The 19,957-nt window shown below is 53.5% G+C and overlaps 1 protein-coding gene across 1 annotated transcript; it reads right to left on the reverse strand.

The window, feature by feature from the left end:
* Positions 1-1,480: 1,480 nt before the first annotated feature.
* CDX1 (caudal type homeobox 1) lies at positions 1,481-17,220 on the reverse strand (the record flags this gene model as incomplete). Its single annotated transcript, XM_080673256.1, has 3 exons — positions 1,481-2,469; positions 3,024-3,169; positions 16,782-17,220. The coding sequence occupies 3 exons, from the start codon at positions 17,218-17,220 to the stop codon at positions 2,257-2,259; spliced, it is 798 nt and encodes a 265-aa protein (XP_080529382.1). The 3' UTR covers positions 1,481-2,256.
* Positions 17,221-19,957: the final 2,737 nt, after the last annotated feature.

Below are 19,957 nucleotides of genomic sequence, written 5' to 3' on the forward strand. Positions count from 1 at the left end.
CAGCCTGTCACACGAGGATGCAACAGCTCTATGAGCAGGTGGCAGAAACCCAGAACTTACTATGTGCGAGGCCCTGTTCTGAGGTAGGTTAGAGTATTTTTTTTTTTCTTCCATTTGACAAATGAGGAGGCTGTGGCTCAGAGAAGCTAAGGAACGTGGCTGAACTCTCACAGCTTGAATGTAGTTAGGCTGGAGCCCAGGCCACCGGACAAAACCTGCTACTAAATGCTGAGTCACAGCTGAAGTGTGGCCCTCCAGCTCACGGAACCCCCACACTCCAGAGCGTAGAGTGTCCAGTGGGGCGCTGGCAGGTGCTCTAGGGGGCTCCTGGGTAGTGAAGCATGGGGAATGCTGGACTAAGATTCAAGGGGAGTCTTTGCTGTGGGACTTGTCAGAGCCTTTGCTGTGCTGATGCAGCACCGTGACTCTCCCAGAAGGGTCGAGTCTGTAGGACTTTCCAAACGTATTTGACCGGAGCCACTTACTTTTGGTAAACCAGCTCCCCAGTTTTAGATAGGGCACAAGGCCCAGAGAAGGGAAGTGGTCACCTCAGGTCACACAGCAAATGTTTTTGATGATCAGAAAACTGCAGTCACTGCCAGCCACCCTTCCACCAACCCTCTTCTGCTCCTGGGACCCTGGTCCTTTCCCTGGCACACCTGGTTCCCCTGCTTTAGATGCCCAGCACCTTCAGGGAGGCCACCTCTCCCAGGCCCCCACCAGGAGGAGAGAGGAGTGCCTGCTGCCTTGCAGGGCTTGTGTGTGGGAGGGATCCACCTCGTGCCTTGTTGTCATGTGCCCCGGAGCAAAGGGCAGGCTGTGCACACCTTTTATGGCTGGGCCACCTCCCAGAACAGTAAACAGAGAGGCAGGCAGCTGGCACTGGAGCGCTCCAGGTAGCAGACTCCTGGCCACCTCTGAAAGGGAGTTGAGGACAGCAGCTTTCCTCAGGGGTTTAAAAAATTGTACGTTAAGTTCATACAGCTCAGACTCTTTATTATCATTCCTCCCTTCTTGGCCTAACAGCACCCACTAGTCCTTTAGGCACCTGCTCAGACCTCACCTCCTCCAGGAAGCCTTCTGGACCCTCCAGGAGAAGCTCAGTCCTTGAATCATGCTCTGCTCTCTGAGGCCCAGAGCATAACTCAGACTGGGGACTTCCGGGGGGCACAACCATGCCCGGCACGTGCGGGTGCCCAATGAATATTGTAAAATCCTGAGCTGAAAGTGTTTGAAAAATTCAAAAGACTGCTATACTGAGTCTGATGATTCTGCTTACAAAATGGACTTAAAATTTTACATGGTCTCATAGACTTACTCTAACAATGTCATGTTTTAATCGTTCAAATGCATTTTAAAGGTGACCTTGTTGTAGGTTGACGGAGACTGAAAGGGCTTATGCAATTGTCAGGAAAGGGGGAGGATGACTTATACTTAACATTTCCTTTAATGCTATGTAAAATGATTTTTATACATCTTTAAAAAGAGGAAAAAAGTTTATTCTTGAAGCTGTATCCATGAGATTCCACTCTATGTACAACACTTGCCCAGCCGTGAGCTCTGCTTGGTTCAGAGAAAGTCCTCCGAGGGCCCACTGCGGCCTGGGCCCTGAGGGACAGCCTGGTGAGGGGGAACTTGGCAGTATGGGCTCTGACCTCTGTCCCCCTCCAAGCCCCCACCCTGGAGCCCCATTGAAAATACTAGTGAGGGGATATGGCTCTGCAACCCAGAGGGGACAATCATCAGAGCCTCACGGGCTCATTCCTGTGGGCTTTTGCTCTGCATCAGCCTGAAGAGGTTCAGGGTGTGTTAGGATTGGGGCAGGTAGAGGCGAGGCTGCAGGACCAGGCAGGTAGGAGCTGATCACATTCCTCCCCACAGGTCAACATTCCATCTTCCCTCAGCTCCATCTCCTTTCTCCAGGATCAGTCTAGTCCCTATAGCAGCCTTCTGCCCTTGAACCTACGGAGAAGGAGATAGGGATGGGGACTTATCTTGACTCCCTCACCCAGCCCTATAGGGATTGAGACCACCCAACCTGGGTTCCTTTATCCCCCTGAGGCCTAGAAAAGGAAAATGTCCTTATCCAAAGAGCTCACTGCACAGATTGGCCAAGGGCACACAGGGGCTGGGTGGGTGACTTGTCCAAGGTGACTCAGAAGGTCAGTGACAGGGCTGGGACTCAGACCAGGCCTCCTGAGCCCCAATGAGAGACACATTCCCAGCAACTGAGTCCCCACAAGGTTGGGCAGGGGGCTAAGGCAGATACTCTTCCTTGACAGGCATTGGGGAGGAGGCGCCCAGGAGGCTAGCGGAGCTGGGGCACAGGCCCCCCAGGGGCGGCCCAGCTGCAGTGGGGGTGACTTCGTGGGCTGGCAGTGGTGGCTGTGGGGGCTGCTGCTGCTGCTGCTGTTTCTTCTTGTTCACTTTGCGCTCCTTTGCCCGCCGGTTTTGGAACCAGATCTTCACCTGTGGTTGGAGAACAGAGGTGGGTGGTACGGAGACCCAGTGACAGTGAGAGGAAGAGAGGGATGACAGCTGAGCTCTCACTTCTTGATGTGGTGTTTGTAGCCTTCCTCCTGCTCCCGCCACCCAGACCATTCGTGGACCCTGAACACATTCTCCTTTCTAAAACATGCTCCCCTACTCTAATGACAAGCTTTCCTGTAGCCTTCTTCTTCCCCATCTCCCAAGGCCATACTCTGACGCCCCTTCTCCAGGAAGCTCGCCCTGTTCTGCCTGTGACTGCTCCCTTGTCTGGATTTAAACAGCACCGATAGTAGCCGGCTTTGGTCTATAGCTAATCAGATCCCCTATTTCCCTACTGGGAGTTAGAGATATTGGGTTTTGTTGAGGCAGGAGAGGATTTGGCAGTAGCTCAGTTTTTGCTGAGCTGTGTGACCATGGCCAGGAGGCTCAACCTCTCTGTTCTCCTCCTTTGACTGAGCTCTGTAATCTGCCTGACAGCCTGGAGGCCAGACTCCCAGTGTTGCTCCTGTGGCTGAGGTGGGGGTCCCACACACCTGCCGTTCAGTTAGCCCCAGGTTGGCAGCCAGCTCCGATTTCCGCCGGATGGTGATGTAACGGCTGTAGTGGAACTCCTTTTCCAGCTCCAGGCGCTGGTGGTCGGTGTAGACCACGCGGTACTTGTCCTTGGTCCGGGTCTTTCCTGAGAGGCAGAGGGGCCAGGAGGAGAGGTGAGTGCGGAGGGGCAGCCTGCAAAAGGCACAGGCAAGGCCCCTAGCCCTTAGAAGAAGGACCCTGAGGTGGGGAGAGAGGTACACCCCAGACCTGGGGGTGACAATCATTCCCCCCAGGCTCAGGCTTGGAGACTTCCTAAGAGGCAAACACTTTGGGGAGGTGCTGAGGCACAGAGAGGGAAAACAACTTTCTCGGGGTTACACAGCAAGCTGCTGGTGGGGTTGGGTTTCAATCCTGGTCTCCTGAGCTCAGTCAAAGGAGGAGAACAGAGAGGTTGAGCCTCCTGGCCATGGTCACACAGCACAGCCCTACTCTGATCACCAGCTCCTCCAGCTTTAACCCAGCCGCTTGTGGACGTGGCTGCGTGACAGAAAGTCCAGGAGCATGTGGAAAGCAGCTTCCAGGGCATCCCTGACCATGTGAGTCAGAAAGCCTGGGCGTACAATCTGCATTTTTAATATGTTCCCCAGGTGGTTCCATTCCAGGCCCTCAGACCACAGGTGTGAACACCAGTGAGATGGAGGGACATCTGGCAGGCAAGGGCAGGTGGAGACTAATGATGGCAGCTGTTCCTTTCTCCTGTGCAGAGGAGACCAGGGAAGAGCCACTGTAGGCAGGGCAGACGCTTGCCGGACTGTCCTGGGGTGTATGGCACCTCGATTCCTGTTGAATGTGGCTGCTGGTGACTCTTGAGGACCTAGACGTTACCTTAAGAAGCCCTAGCCCTGCCCTAACCGGTTTGGCTCAGTGGATAGAGCATCAGCCTACGGGCTGAAGGGTCCCAGGTTCGATTCCTGTCAAGGGCATGTACCTTGGTTCCGGGCACATCCCCAGTATGTGCAGGAGGCAGCTGATTGATGTTTCTCTCTCATCGATGTTTCTGACTCTCTATCCCTCTCCCTTCCTCTCTGTAAAAAATCAATAAAATATATTTTAAAAAAAAAAGAAGAAGAAGCCCTAGCCCTGAACACCAAGCCCTGAGCTAGGGGTGGATAGGGGCTGGTCTTCCTGAAACCATCCACCCTTCTGCCTGTGCCCGGGCACAGAGCAGAAATGACTGCTCAGCTCACAAATACACACTGAGCCCCTGCTGTGAGCCAGGCACTGGGGTACATCAGCAAAAGCAAAACGGAAAGATTCAGGGCTCCAGGCAGAGTGAACAGCAAGTGCAAAGGCCCTGAGGCAGAAACATGCCTGACATCTGACATGTGTGAGAAACAGTAAGGCGTGGCTGGAAAGCACTGAGGAAGAGGGGAGGGGTGGCGGCCCAGAGCCTTACAGGCCATTGAAAGGACTCCGGGTTTTCCTCTGTCTGGGATGGGAACCATTGCAGGGTCCTGCGCAGAGGAGACATGAGGTCTGATGTACGTTTCCATAGCTGCTGCACGGAGAACAGATTGGCAAGAAGCAGCAGGAAGCACAGAGAGACCTGCAATAACCCAGGGGAGAGAAGGCGGTGGGCTGGCTTCTACATGGGGCTCTGCCTGGGGCCAGGAACTGGATTGGAGGACCGACCGGGGTTCATGTCAGGGCTTATTTTGGGGCTGGGATCAGAGGTCTGTCTGGAGAGAATATTAAGAGTCATGCTTGGCCTGGCTGGTGTGGAGGCCTGACTAAACACGAGTTTTCTTTGTAAAAAGCTGAGCACATGGCTATAAATAGGAGGCACATGCAAGCACTTTCAGACTTACACATGCATCCCACCAGGGCATGGTGGGTCTCTGAATCCCCATCAATCCCCTCCTGCCTCACCCAAGTGCCCCCACAACACCCTAGCCTTTCCCTCTGTCTGGGTCACAGCACCCCTGTCCTAACTACCCCGTACCCCGATCCAGCCCCCACCCCCTCCACCAAGCCCACACAACTTGGCAGGGCAGCACTGGGCTCCTCAAGAGCCAAATGGTTTTGTGGAGAATGGGAGACAACAGATATTACTGGGCTTTTTTCCCTGGTTTCCTGCCAGAGCAGCGGAACCGCGCTGGACGCTCCCACATCCACGGCCCTCAGCTCCCTGCCCGACGCAGCACGGGACAGCCTCGGCTCGCTGCCAGGCCTGGCCCAGGAAAGGGACAAGGGAGTGGCTGCTAAGGCTTCGGTCCAGATGGAGCCCCTCCTTGGCCTAGAAGATTCAACGCCAGCTCAAAATCAGTTCTGCCTAATGCCACCACCACCAGAGCCCAGAGCTCTGCCTCCACAGCCCACTGGGCTCGCCAGGCTAAACCCAGAGCGGTCATGGGAGTTTAGTCTCCTCCCGTTTTATAAATGAAGAGACTGCGGTTCAGGATGGTTATACAGCTGCCAGAGATCCAAATAAGAGAGGCCTGGTGAGTCCTTCCAATCCAGCCTCCCTGTGCAGGCAGGGTCACTGAAGGCCCTGGCAGTCGAACTCGCCCAAGACCACGTCCCGTGGCCTAGAGCTCTCGCTCTCCATTCTCATTCACGACTCGTCACCCACCACGTTTAGGGGCTATAGAACTCGTTATGGAGCCCACCTAAGCGTTGGCAGCAGAAGCTCAAACAGCAGACCACCCATTTACGTGTACTTCTGGGAAGGGAGGGGCCAGTCCATAGTGAAGGCAGACCCCTGAGAGCCCTGGGCTGCAGCCGGAAGACCCACAGCCTGAGGTGGGGAGTGAGGCTCCCTGCCCACCCAAACCTCAGCCTGAGATTCCAAGCAGTGGTTATGCCGTTACCTGTCCCCCAAGACACCCAGCTCTCACTCCCATCCTTTCTCGTGAGCAAGCAGGGATCCATCACACCCATTTCACAGATGGGGGAAATTGAGGCTTAAAAGGGGCCCTTGCTTAGGGCTATTCTGCCTGGTAGGGTATGAACCCGGGCTCAGGTGTCCCAGGCTCAGGTGTCCCGACCTCTAGCCTAGCTCTTCCCAGAGTCCAGGTTGAGGGAAGGGGGTGGGACCAGTTGGGAGGTAGGACTCTATCTGAATAATTAGTCCTCTCTGTTCTAGCATGGCTGCCAGTGAAGACGCAGCCCATAGACCTGGTCTTCCCTGTCCCCCTTCCCCATCTGGGCCCGGGAGAGGGGCTGGTGGGCTCAGGAACCTACTGACCAACTTCTATTGATAGAGCTGCTCAAAGCACAGAGTTTCATTGCTTCAAAATGGCTCTGCTAAAGAACAAAATGTTTGCTATCACACCGTGTGGTCCAGGAGTCAGCAAGTCCCACAGGAGCCCAGCTTGGTGATGTGTAGCCTCACTGAGCATCGCATGCCCCTTACCCAATCATCCCACCTCCAGAAGCTGATCCCACAGAGAAATGTCCAAAGCTGTAGCTGTTTGAAGCGACATAAGACTAAAATCACTGTACATGCTACAGGTAGGGAAAATGTTAAATAAAAGATGGCACATCCATGCAGACGAGCTTTGTGCAATCATTCGAAAGAGACTGTAAAGCTCCATCTGTACCAATATGGAGCAATGCCTAAGATATTTTGTTGAGTAAAAATAAAATCAAGATATTGAATGTTGTGAATAATATTACTGGTTTTGTATAAAAATGGGGATACACACTCACATATACCCCATCACATGTTTGTGTACCCATAGGGTTCTTTCTGAAAGAATATACAAAAAGCCATTAGCAGGAGCTGCCTCTGGAGAGAGAACTGGGGAGCCCCAGGTAGGAGGGAGTTTTAGGGGTGCTTAAATTTTTGCCATGTGCAGATGTGAACTTGTGTTTTTAATGACGGGATCCCTGGGCTCCAGTCACAGCTCTGGGCCAGAACTCCCAAATGCCCGAAGCTACCCTCACTCCCTCCCCTCTCCTATGAGCACCTGTGCCACCCTGAAGCCCAGGAGGGAGGGAGCAGGGAGGTGCGTGAGAGTGGCGGGGCGGGGAGAGGGCCCAGGATCAATGATTTACAGGCCGCTGGGATGTTGGGGCTGAGGGGGAAGTCCAGGCTCCAGTAACAGGTGTCTGATGGGGGCCTCCGCGCCCAGCCACCTAATAAATAACCCTCTGGGCCAGATGCCAGTGTGAGTGGGCAGAGGGAGGGTGGGGGGAGCCCCCAGATTTTCAGGGGTGAGCATGGCAGGAAGAGCCTTGGGTAACTCACCCAACTGAGAGGCTCTCTCTCTCTGCCCTGGCTTTGAGACTTGAGGAATGGCCACCCATGTGCACCAGACTGCCGTGAAGGTCAAGTTCCCCATCCCCTCAGTGTGCACAGCAGAGGCCCTGGAAGCTAAAGGCTAATGGCACAAACGCCTGAGCAGCAGCCTCAGAACTGGCTCGGGAGCTTTTTAGAAAGCACAGATTCTAGCCCAGAAATTCAGACTCAGTGGGGTTGAAATAGGGCTCAGGGATTTGATAGTTGAAGAGCTCTCTGACACGTGGTTGTGACCCTGACACATGGTTGTGCCGTACAGCTTCTCACTGGCTGGGTGATCTACAACCTCTCTGAGCCTCACTTTCTTTATCTATAAAATGGGGATAACTATTATTCTAGTAAGGGCCAACATGTCCACGGGTCAGGCAGTTTGTATACGCCTCTCAACAAACTATGAAGTTGTGCAACTTTTATCCCTATTTTATAGATGGGGAAACTGAGGCTCAGAGAAATCCACACATCTGGCAGGTGGGATTTAAACGCAGGTGTGTCCAGCCTCAGAGCAGCACTAGCACCTACCACAAAGTGTAAGTTCTCCTGTAACCACCCAACCGTGGTATGTCCAGGGTATCACTTGAGATGGATGGAGGATGCCTAGCATAGTCCCTGGCATGCAATGGGTGTGTGTGGAAGGACAGATCGCATTCATTTCCAATAGTGGCAGGACAACCATATGGCAGGAATGTTGGGGAATGATTTGTGCAATGGGTGGTGTGTTAGACGAGACTGTTTATTTATAAGGTCCCTTCCAACTTGGAAACGCGAAGCTCCCAATGTTTGTTGATTCTCTGATTGTGTTTGTTATTGCTGCTGAAAGAATTCTAAGACTGATTTCCCTGTCTGAGAGTCTAGATGCGGAGCCTCTCCAGCTGGAGGACACGGGGCAGGAGCCACACAGCCTTCAGCGGGGCCACCGCATCCAGCCTGGGCCAGGGGAGGACAGAGTCCAGACTCTGCCTCAAGGGCGGGGTGGGGAGCTCCAGGAAAACCAAGTGGACTCTGGGTCAGCACTTCCTTTGCCCTCTTGTGGCCCTGAGGGATGACACTGCCAGCTCTGGCTCTCAGAGCCTGGGACACAAATCCAGCCCTGGACCCTCTGTCACCCCTCCCTGTGTGGTCCAGCCCTGGCTGTGCACCCAAATTCCCCCAACACACAGGAGGTCCACCCCAGATCTCCTGCATCTGGACCATCATCTGGAGTCAGCAGGGCCTTGCTGCCCCAGTTCTGTGTCATCTGTATGGCCTTGAGTAAGTCCCTTTCCCTCTCTGGGCCTCAGTTTCTCTTGTGCATCAGAAGAGGGCTGGGGTGTCAGCTTTGAGGGCCCTGTGGTTTCCAAAGTTCTGTGCAGCTCTGAGCCCTTCCATAAGAACCAGACACCCCTCCTCCCACCCCACCCCTCATGGGCAGCACCCACAGGGAGGGCATAGCCTGCACATCCTCCAGCCAAGTGCCTCAGACACATGAGGGGCAGGAGGCACCTGTCTGTAGCCCTGGTCTGGGGAGGACAAAGAGAAATGCGAGCTTTGGGACCTTTGGCAGGAGGGAGCTCGGGGAAGGGGGAAGGACGGGATGGCCCTGGAATCCCACTGCCAGGAGTCCTGAATCTGGAGTGGGGAAGGAGAGACATACTTCACTGAAAGGGTGGGCAGTTTTCAGTATACTGAGGAGGAGAAAAGAATTACAAATATGTTGCGCATGCAAATAACTTTAATATAAACCACGTGAGGTGTTATCCAGATAACATATATAAGAGGGCTGCAAAGGTGGCAGGGTAGCCCTGAGGTGGTGGCGCTTCTGCAGAGGCCCTGATCCTAGCAGCTTTGCCACTGTCCTGAGATTTGGGGAAGGCTCGCTACATGGGGGGCCGGGGGAGTGGTCCCCAGACCTGGCCCCTGTCTGACCACCCTTAGCTGAAGGAGTTGACAAGTGGCTGAACCTCTTTGGGCTTCCTTCCCCCTGGGGAACAGATGGATGTGGAAGCAGTTTGTAAAGGGCAAAGAGCTGTGGAGAGGACAAGGAGACCTGAGCTATTTGTAGAAGCGGATGTTGGAGGCTCCCCTGGGAGAGGGAGGAATGCCGCCTGATGGGGAGCAGCAGGGCAAAGAACACGCTGGCCTGGGTGTGGGGAGATCTGGCTGGGCCACCGGCTGTACATGTGATGTTCGGTTTGGGTCTGTTTCCTCATCTGTGCTGCCAGGGGTGGGACCTCTGCTGTGGCAGCCCTGACCCGGCCAGTTCCATGATGGATAGACATGTCTCGTGGGCCGTGAAGCTTTCTTTTGGGCTCTTGACTGGGTCCTTGTTCCTGCTGATTTGTGAGTCCCAGGATTCTCTATCACAGTTCCTCTTTCAAGCCCCGGAGCAGGGGTGAGGCTGGTATGGGGTGGGGAGCAATGGCCTGGCCAGCCACACCAGGATCCTTGCAGCCTCGGGCAAGGTTCTCCCCCCCACTGTCACCCTCCTCCTCCCAGGCCACCTGTGTGTCACCCGCTGCCCTATCTTCTTCCTGGAGGTCCACAGCCTTGGCTCTGGGAGGCAGCGAAGAGGACAGAGCCTTCAGAGTCAGACAGACCCGATGGCTCTCACCCCGCCCGGCCACGGGCCAGCTGTGAGAACCCAGGCAAGTCACTGAACCTCTTTGAATCCCAGTTTACTCATCTGTGAAGTGGGGACATGAATTCCTCCTTATACACCGTAGTTGTGGAGATTAGATGTGACAATCTACTTAACAGGTAATTATTAAAAGCTAGCTGTGACGAGGAAGATAACGATGAAGAGCACTTCGAGAAGGAAGAGGCCGGAGAGATTCCACCATGGAGAGCAAGGAGCCCATCTGGAGTGGATTACCACCCTCAGAACACTTGAGAGGGACTTTCCCGCACTGTCCCCTGTGGCAGCTACTAGCCACACGTGGCTATTTTATACTTAAATTAATAAAACAGAATTGAAATTCAGGTCTTGGGTCATATCAGCCATATTTCAAGTGCTGGAAAGACACAAGCAGCGAGTGGCTAGCATTCTGGACAGCACAGATAGACAGCATGTTCATCACAAAGCAAGTTCTATTGGGCAACCCTGCCCTTTTCTAGCTTATTTGTGACCTTGGCAAACCCCCTTCCCCCGGTGCCTGGCCCCTCCTATGCTCCATGAGGGCAGGCACCATGCCACCTTGCTCGCCCAGTCCGGTAACAGTGGCTGCCACACTGCGAGTACTTGCTGGATCTCGTTGAATACGTAACAAACCTGCTGACCTGGTCTTCCTGATCTAAGTCAATAGCCCCACCCTTCAGCCACTCAGGCCAAAAGCCTTGCTGGCACTTCCCCACTCTCCACATCCATTCCATCAGCTGGTCAGCTCAACCTCCAAAGGACACCTGTCTGTCCACCTGCACTGCTCCCACAGCCATCCTCAAAGCCACTAATCTAACGCACACATGCGCTGTTCTGGGGTCAGAATACCTGCATTTGAAAAAATGCTGAGCAGTCAAGAGATGCTAGTTCATATTATTACTATGCTAGTTGCTTGGTATGTATTTGTTAAATAATTCATTCCCCTCTCTCACTGGGGGGTGGCACTGATTAAAAACAAACAAATGAAATAATTACAAACTGTGATTAGTATGAAGGAAAGCAAGCATAGAGCTGAGAGCTAGGTTCTGTGGCGGGAGGTGGGAGGCATACTTTGTTTAGTTTGGGTGAGGTATCCTGGAGGAGGCAACATTTAAGCCAAGACTTGAAGGTTGAGAAGGAGGTTTCCATGTCACCGATGGGGACGAATATTCTAGGAAGGGAGAAGAGCATCTACAAAGGCCCCAAGGCAGAAGTAAGCAGAGTCAGGGGCAGACTATGCCAGCTCCCTGAGGGGACCCTGTCTGCTTGTTCTGGATGGAATCCCCAGCACCTAGAAGAATGTTTGGCACAGAAGAGACACTTGGAGAATATTATTGCCCACAGACCGGCCGGCCTGAATGAATGAATGAATGAATGAATGAATGAATGAGGCACATAATGAGTCTGGAAAGGCTAGCAGAGCTGAGCCCTGGGATAAGGGGTTTGGATTTGATTTCAAGAGCGACGGGAAGTCACTGGAGGGTGTTGAGCCTGGAGCATCAGCCTGGGTTTCGCTAACACCTGCTCCCTCTCGGTCATGCAAAGGGATCTATACGCCCCTTTACAAATGTAAGGGGTGAGTGTGGAAAGAGGGTTTAGCTTGTTAACACAATGATGGACCTGACTCCAGATGCAATTGTTTCTAAATCCCAGGAGCTCCCAGACAGACATCTGAGGGGTCAGCCCATTAAGATAACTTCCTCCTGACAAGCCAGACACTACTGCTAACAAAGCCGTTTTGGACCTTCAGAAAGACTCCCTCGGCTCTCAGCAGCAGTATCTGCCAAAACGGGGGCGAGAAAACACTCGACCAAAAACAGCCTTCTGCCACCTCCTAACTGGGTCATCCCCCTTCCCAGCTACATCTGAGAGATGAGGTGTCACATGGAGCTTCTGCCTTGAGAACCAGTTTTAAACAGCTCGGCCCCTGCTGTGCCCACCCTCCCCCTCCAGCCTCCTGTAGCTCTTCCCTGACTGGCCTCCTTTCTCCCCACCTGGGCTGGGATGCACATGAAGGGGGCTTGGGCTCCTGTGCCCAGGGTGTTACTCTATTTGATAGGTGCTCCTTGGGCTACAGTGTCCGGGCTGGAACCCTGTGCTGCCACGTCTCAGCTGTGTGAGCTTGGCAAGCCACCTTACCCTCTCTGAGCCTCATTAACTTTATCTGTAACATGAGGCTAATAATAGAACCTCACACCTCTTAGGGTTGTTATGAGGCTTAAGTGGAATCACTCAGGCAAAGTTCTTGGCACAGTGCCTGGCACATGGTAAGGACTCAGCCAAAACCACAGTTATCAGGTTTATCAATAGCTCCTACTATGGGCAAGGTATGGCGAGAAGGACGGAGCTGATAGAGATAAATACAGTCAGTGGTAAACGTTGTTAATACAAGGGCCTGATGGAGTGCCGGGAGGGAGGAACCAAGGAGGGCTTACTAGAGGAAGCGACCTTGGAGAAGGAGCAGCATTTGAACAGGTGAAAATGTAGAAGAGGAAAGGGAGGGTAGTTCAGGTTGAGAGACCCAGACTAGAGAGGCAGGGTGTGTGCTTGAATGCACCTGCTAAGGACTAGAAGGGATGGTCAGAGGTACCGATGGTCACTGAGCACCTACTATGCCAGGCTCAGGGATCTAGGTACCATTGCTTCAAGGTGCAATCCTATTGTTATCCTTATGCTACAGTGGAAAAATATGAAGCTCAGAGAAATGATCCAAATTAGCTTTCCTGATGCTAACACAGCTTCTAACAGAAATTCATTCACAGTTAAGGCCCAGATCTTAACTGTTGCCATTAAGCATCTCTTATCTAGGCAAACCAGTGTGAGAGTAGCTTCAATAGTAGGGTTGGGGGCCAGTTCTCAAAAGGGATTCAAATGCCACAAAAATGGGGCTGGATTTTACAGCAATGACATGGCATAAAATGCAATGGCGATTCCATAACAGTGGGGAGCTATGCAATGCTCTTGAGCAGGGGATGTGTCTGGAACGGGTAAATCTGTTAATGGTTTAGAAGATAGCTGGGGCATCAGAGAGGCTGGAGTTGAGAGGCCAGTGTGGCTGTGGCAATGGGTCAAGGGGAGGATCTGGAATGTGGTGGGGAAAGGAGTGGTTCATCCCTCCATGGACCTCAGTTTCTCCATCTGAAAGCTGAAGGGGTTGGACCAAGATCTAAACCCTGTTGCAGCTGTCTCATCATCTGAGTGAACATCTCCCTGGTTGTGTGGGACCTTAGCCACCCTAACGGGTCATTAACTTGTGAAGCCCTGTTTATTGACAGAAGGCTGATGTAGAGCCTTCTTAATGAAAAGGCTGGTATATATAAATGCAAAGGGGGAAGGCAAAAAAAATAGAACCCCTTGTAGTCACTTCCTACCCTGGCCTCAATCAAGTGACAATAATCACTTGGAACTGTTTAATATTTTGATTGTGGAATGAAGGGCAACAGCCTTGCCCTTATCTCCCCCATTTTCACTGGCACCTCCTTAGAATAAAGCCAGGACTTAGTCCCAGCCTTAGCCATGCCAATTCCCAGGTGAGGATGGCACCTCACTGTCCCAGCAGGGAGAGAGGAGCAACCTTTGGCATGAGCTGCTCGCCTGGACAGTCATAGGTCCCATCTCCAGGGTCGGGACCTCAGAAATCTATGTCAAAGCCAAGATTTCACACTTGCCCTGTTCATTTATTCAACAATATGCATTGAGCACCTGCTAAATGCCATACACCGAGCTGGGTGTCTGGAATGTAGTGACAGGCCACATAGACATGGCTCTAGACCTCATAGGTGTTTACCTTGGTGGGTGGGTAGGGGAACAGACCACACACAAACACACCAATAAGTGAATAAATTGCAGTCAGGGTTAGTGCTCTAAAGGAAACATGGTAGAGATTATTGGTGGGTATGGGGGGGGGGGAGGTCTTCCTTGAGAAATCATGGAGGACATCTCTGAGGAGGTGACCGTTAAGCTGAGACCTGAAGGGTGAGAAGTCAAGGAAAAGGTTTCTGGAGAGAAGGAACAACACATGCACAGGACCTGCAGTAGGACATGCATATCTGAAAAGCTAAAGGAAGGCTGGAGTGGCTAGTTTGGTGGCCAAAGGGAGAGTGGCCTAGGATGAGGTCAGGAAGGCAGGAAGCTCTACAGTCTCAGAGCTCTCAGGAAGGAGTGAAGATTTTGCCCTAAAAATGATGGAAAACCTTTGGAAAAATTTTAACTGACTCATCCAACATCTATTCTAGTCCAACTTCCACTTGTGTGAAACTAGAACATTCCTTCCAGACTCTGGGCTTCAGTTCTCCATCTGTATGTCTGGTCTCTAAATGTCCAGTTCAGATATTGTGAAGGCCAGAGCCTCACAAGGGAGGGAAAATGGGCTGGCCAAGATGGTACCAGGAGACATGGTGACCAGTGAGCCACATTTGTAGGACATCCAGCCGGGGGGCGGGGGTGGGTGGCATGCACTGACCTTCCCTCTGCCATCTGAGACAACAGCGTGGACACAGCAAACACCCCTGAGAGAGCCTGTATCTTCCTTGCCCAGGAGGAAAAACTGAGGCCAAATAGGGGAGGGACTTGGCCTCTTTCTCAGGGAGGGTCTGAAACCCCACCCCAATTCTGCCTGAATCTCAAGAGCACTGGTCAAGAGCCAGATGCCCCCTGGGCCGACAGGCAGCAGTGTCTAGCTTTCAGAAGGCCAAGGCTCTTGCCTCCTTGGCAGAACGGGTCCTACCTGACTCCTAGGGGCAGCCACTTTGCTCAGGAGCCCCCATGCCTCCCTTAGCCCTTTCGCCTCCTGTCTGGGAGTACAGGGAGAAAGGTCTTTTGCCTTTAGGCAGAGTTACTCCTACGCCCTTTTTCTGCCTGAGAACAACAGTGTTCAAATGACTTTTGAGACCAGAGGCTGAGTTGGGCTCTCAGCTCCTGTGCCCAGAGAAGAGGTGATTTACCTGACTGACATCACATGGCCTGCAAGCTCCCCCAGGCCTCTGACTCCCACTGGCCCACTCTCTCTGCCTCACACAGTGAGGGCCTCTCTGCAAGTCCCGCCCCTAGGAAACCTCCCCATCCATCTCCAAAGCCACCCAATCAGCAGGAAGCAACAATTGGAATAGTGGAGCAGGAAATGCGGGCTTCCTTCTCCAGGGAACTGCACACAGAACTGCAGGACCCTAAGGGTGTGGCCCCACAGCCCACTCTCATATGGAAGGATCTCAACTGGGGTTTATGGATAAAGCTTCTGGGGCCCCTAGAACTCCTGAAATTGTCTACCGAATTAGGCAATACTCTTTTCTAGAAAGAAGATTTATACTTTCCATTAATTTTTCAAAGGGGTCATTTTGTAACTCAAAGATACGAGACCCTTCCCTCTCTTGTCGATGGTAAAACTGAGACTCAGGAAAAGATGACGGATTTAAGAGAAGCTGTTTAGAGAATTAGCCCAGAGGCTTGGTGGTCAGTCTGCCAGGTTTCAAGTCCCAGCCTCACCATTTGCTGGTTATACAGCTTTGTGCAAGTATTTAACCTCTCTATGCCATCATGTCTCCATCTCAACACTGGGGGTGATAACAGTACCTACTATAACATAAGAATTAAATGAGTTAACACATGCAAGATCTTGGTCAGTGCCTGGTCCGTTAGTAAGGGTTCTATAAATGTTAGCTGTCATAATTTAGCCAAGGCCGCTGAAACAAGGGGCAAAACTGGGCCATAAGTCCCAGCCCTCTGAGGCCTCTGGCGGCAGTTAGGAGGTTATGTGTCCCTGAGCCTCCCAAGAAGATGGTCTGATTGCAGCCAGACCTGTAGCTACTGATCAAGCCTTCCCCAGCATCTGCCCCCTGGGTGAGCTGGGCATGTGTGGAGACATGGGGGTGAAGAGAGAGAGGAGGTGGGGAAGTCCCAGGCTCCCTCCCAGCTGGGGGAAGGGGAGGAGGGGCTGGACATCAAAGGGTGGGCAGGCCAACTTCCCGCCCACCAGGCCAGGTGGCCTTTGTCAGGACAGGCCCGACACAGTCAGGACAATGGGGTATCGTGTTCACTTTCCGGCCAACAGGAGTCACTACCGAGCCAAGGAGCAGCCTGTTACATGACAAAGGGGGGACCTATAAAGGAGGTCAGGCCGCCCCTCATTAAAGCTGGGCCTTTGTCCTGCCCCCTCCCCTGCCTTTGAAGAGGGTGGATCAGAGAGGCCTGCCTGGGGGCAGGAGGTTCACAGGCTCAGGAGCCAAACAGCAGCCACCTTCCCAACTGCTCCTGCTTTCCCCTCCCCCAGGGTCAAGAGTTCAGGAAGGACCCTGGGATGGGAAGGTAGGAGCCCCCCAAGCGCCAATCTAACCAAAGAGACTCTTTTTCAGTCCAGATGATATGACCCACCGATCTCTTCACTGTGGGGGGGATTGGGACCGGGAAAGGAAAGTGCCCTGACCCCATCCTTACAATTAGGGCACCTTCGCCTCCGCTTGGGGTGGGGATCCGGGTAGAAGAAACCGATGAGGACGAGGGCGGGTGTGGCTAAAAGAGCCCTAGGACAAAAGTCTGGGGCAGCGTTCTGGTTCCAGCCGCGCCAGTACCCACACTGCAGGTATCTCTAGTTCTCAGGGCTCAGTTTCCCTACCTAGACAGACAGACAGGCTGTGCTTCCGTAGGCTGGGATTCGGAAGGGGAAGCTGAGAGCGCAGTCCCCATTGCCAGAATGGTCGGAGACTGCACTCCAGGGACCCAAGCAGGGCCAGAGCAGAGGTCAGCTGGGGGCAGACAGGGGGTCAGACAGGGGGCAGCCGGGCCTCACCCTAGCACCTGCCGGTGCCCAGGGGAACCGTAGTAAGCACACGGCCAGGGAGGGGTCCTTACCGCTGCCACCGCTGCCTCCGGCCGCCACGCTGCGCCGCATCCACTCGTAGGGAGTCCGCCTTTGCGCTCCGGGCGAGGACGGTGCGCCCGGGCCGCCAAGGGGCTGCGCCAGGAGGCCCGGGCCAGGTCCAGGGGGCGCGGGCACCGCGCTAAAGTCCGGAGGGGCCCCGAATGCCAGCGGGACTGGGCTGGCAGCCGGGGCCGCGGGGCCAGGGCCATAGGCGGCGGCCCAGTCGTCCTTGGGCACCGAAAAGGGCGCGCTCCAGGCCGCAGGAGGCGCGGGGGCCGGCTCCACATGAGAGTAGCCGGTGAAGTCGGGGTACTGCGGGGGCCCCGGGGGTGGGGGCCCGTAGGCTTGCGGGCCCAGGCCGAGACTCGGGGGCCTGGCGGGGCCGGGGTACACGGGAGAGTCCTTGTCCAGCACATAGCCCACGTACATGGTGGCCGCAGGGACCCCCGCGCATGCTGGGCCCGGGAGCCGCCGCTGCGGGCCGCCCCGGCGAGCACAGCTCACCTGAACTCGCCGCCCGCGGCCGGCGCCCCACCCAGCCTTTTATAGCCCCGGGCCCGCGGCCCCAGCTGAGGCGGGTTTGCATTTCAAAGCGGGGGGAGCCTCAGGGCCGCGAATCAAAGGGGGAAACCCGTCGGGGGCGGGGGGTTCAAAAGGAGACAAATTGCCACCCCAAGTGGGAGGTGGACCGGCCGGGGCCTGAAGAGGTGGGGACGCGGAGGCGCCTCCCGGGCCCGCGTCGAGGCGCGCGAAGTGTAGGAGCCTCCGGAGAGGTCGGCGGCCTAGCGGCTGGCCTGGCACCTCCATCTCCCCGAGGAGGAAAGGGATCCAGGGCTGCACGGGGACTCCAGGCCAGGGTCACACAGCCACCAGGCCTGCGGCACACTCCGCAGTGACCAGCTCCAGGGGAGGGCGCAACCTGACTTCAAACAGGGTTCCTGTCTGGAAGGTAGAGGAATTCTTAATCTTTTGGGGGCAGGGGTCACGACCCTTTTGAGTCTCCGATGAAAGCTGTGGATGTTTTTACCGGGAAAATGCACATATGCACATACACAAGTTCTTTCAAGAGGTGGGGCAGAGCCATCTTCGGGAGGGACATTCTAAGGAACTTCTCAATTCTCTTGGCATCTCCTGCCCCCTTTATTTTAACGAGAGGTTACACGAACATAGAATTGTATAGTGAATCGCTGTATACCCGTCACCCAGCTTCAGCCATTATCAAGATTCCTTTCATCTCCTCCCCTTCTTTTTTTGCTAAAGTATTTTAAAACAAATTTTAAACAGCCTGTCATTTTACCCCCACATACTTCAGCCTGCAGCACGTGGGCATTTTCTTACATAATTTGCCATTGTCACATCTAATAAAATTAACACAAATTCCTGGGTATTACCTAGCACCCACCACTCTAAGACTGGCAAACATTTCACCGCAACCCAAGTGGAGGGGCAGGTGGGCAGTTGAGGGGCCATGAGTGAGCTGGGAGTGGGATCCGAGGAAGAATTCCTGAAGGACAGGGCTTTGGGCCAGAAAGGCTGCGGAAGGAGGTAAAGAGCCAAGGAGCTGCTCAGAAGGCCCCTATGGGGTTTGACCTCTGACATTTCTTGGGGCCCCCAAATGTTCAGGGACATGTGGCCCCCAGAAGTAGACAGAATGAGACAGATACTTATCTATGCAGCCTGTCTCTCCCTTGAGTCACCACATTGGCCTGGGGCAGGTCAGCATATCTCAGGGCTAGATAGACGTGTCAGGATTAGGACAACATTGACAGGGCCCAGTGCAAAATGACAAAGTGAGATCCCACATTCAAAAATTATTAAGGGGGAGATATCAACCAAAGGGCTTGTATGCATGTATATAAGCCTAACCAATGGACACAGATACCAGGGGGGTGAGGGCATGAGTGGAGGGAGGCAATGGGGAGATAAGGACACATATGTAATACCTTAATCAATAAAGAAAAAAATTATTTAAAAAAAGAAAGAAATTATTAAGAATTTCAAGATGGCAACAGCAGAGAGTTCAACCAAGCATAGGCCCTTCTAAACATGGGGCCCAGTATGACTGCAAGGTGACCCTCCCATGAAGCTCACCCCAGTCAGGATCTTGTTCTTCTGGGGCTCTGATGGACACAGAGCAGGGACAGTAGGGCCAGGGCTCCCCTTCCTGCTCAGAGGAACTCTTTCCATTATACAGGTGGAATCACTGAGGCCTCGAAAGGAAAGAGGCAGTGCCCAAGTTTATGCGATAAAACGAAGGCTGCTCTTGGAGAGGGGAGCAGAGACTGCCTGGGTTGTGGCTGACATGGATGCAGACATGGCTGCCTCAGCAGGGAAGGCCCCCTTCCCGTGACAGGAATTGGATGTGTTGGTAAAATTTTACTCAGAAGTCATGTAAAATCTTTCACAGGGTCAGTGAGAAACTGGAAAGGTACAGAGAGAGGAGGACTGGGCTCGACTCTCTGATCTGAGGTAACTGGGACTGCTCCGGCTAGAGGAAGAGAAAACCTGGAGTGGCACTTGAAGGTCTGAGTGTGGGGAATGGGACAGGGCAGAACTGGGACCTGAGAAAGAAAGAAAGCTGCAGGCACAGACATAGATTTCAACCCACCCACAATAAAGTGCTCTCTAAAGGGCCATCTATCAGGAAATGGGTTGTCATGAAAAAGAGAGTGAGCCCACCATCACAGGAGGTATGTAAGTGACTGCTGGAAGTCCCTGGTCAGGGATGCTGCAGAAAAGATGCCTATCCTGGGGGGGTGGGAGGGGGGGTGGGAAGGTTAGTGACCTCTGACTCCAAGAATATGCTAAATCAGATTTAAATGGAAGGCTTAAAGGTTGGGAAAAGGCATAGGTATTCATTTGTGTTCATTCATTTGTCAACTATGTATTAACACTCCTCCTTTGTGCTGACACTTTTAGGTACAGGATGAGACCCTGCCTCAGGGTGCTTACAGAATGGGAAAGGGAGATGCAGAGATGAATCAAATAATCACAAATAAAGGTAAAATTGCATCTTGGTGAGGGCCAGGAATCCACAGATTTGGCCCAATTGGAGGAGACAGGAAAGTCTTGCAAGAGAAAGTGACATATGAGTCAAGGTCCTGGGAGTAGGGAAGGACATTGTGGGCAGAGGGACAGTGTTGAGGCCCAAGGGGACACATGGTCT

Source organism: Plecotus auritus (assembly GCF_963455305.1).
Source record: "Plecotus auritus genome assembly, chromosome: 6".
Classification (NCBI taxonomy): Eukaryota; Metazoa; Chordata; class Mammalia; order Chiroptera; family Vespertilionidae; genus Plecotus; species Plecotus auritus.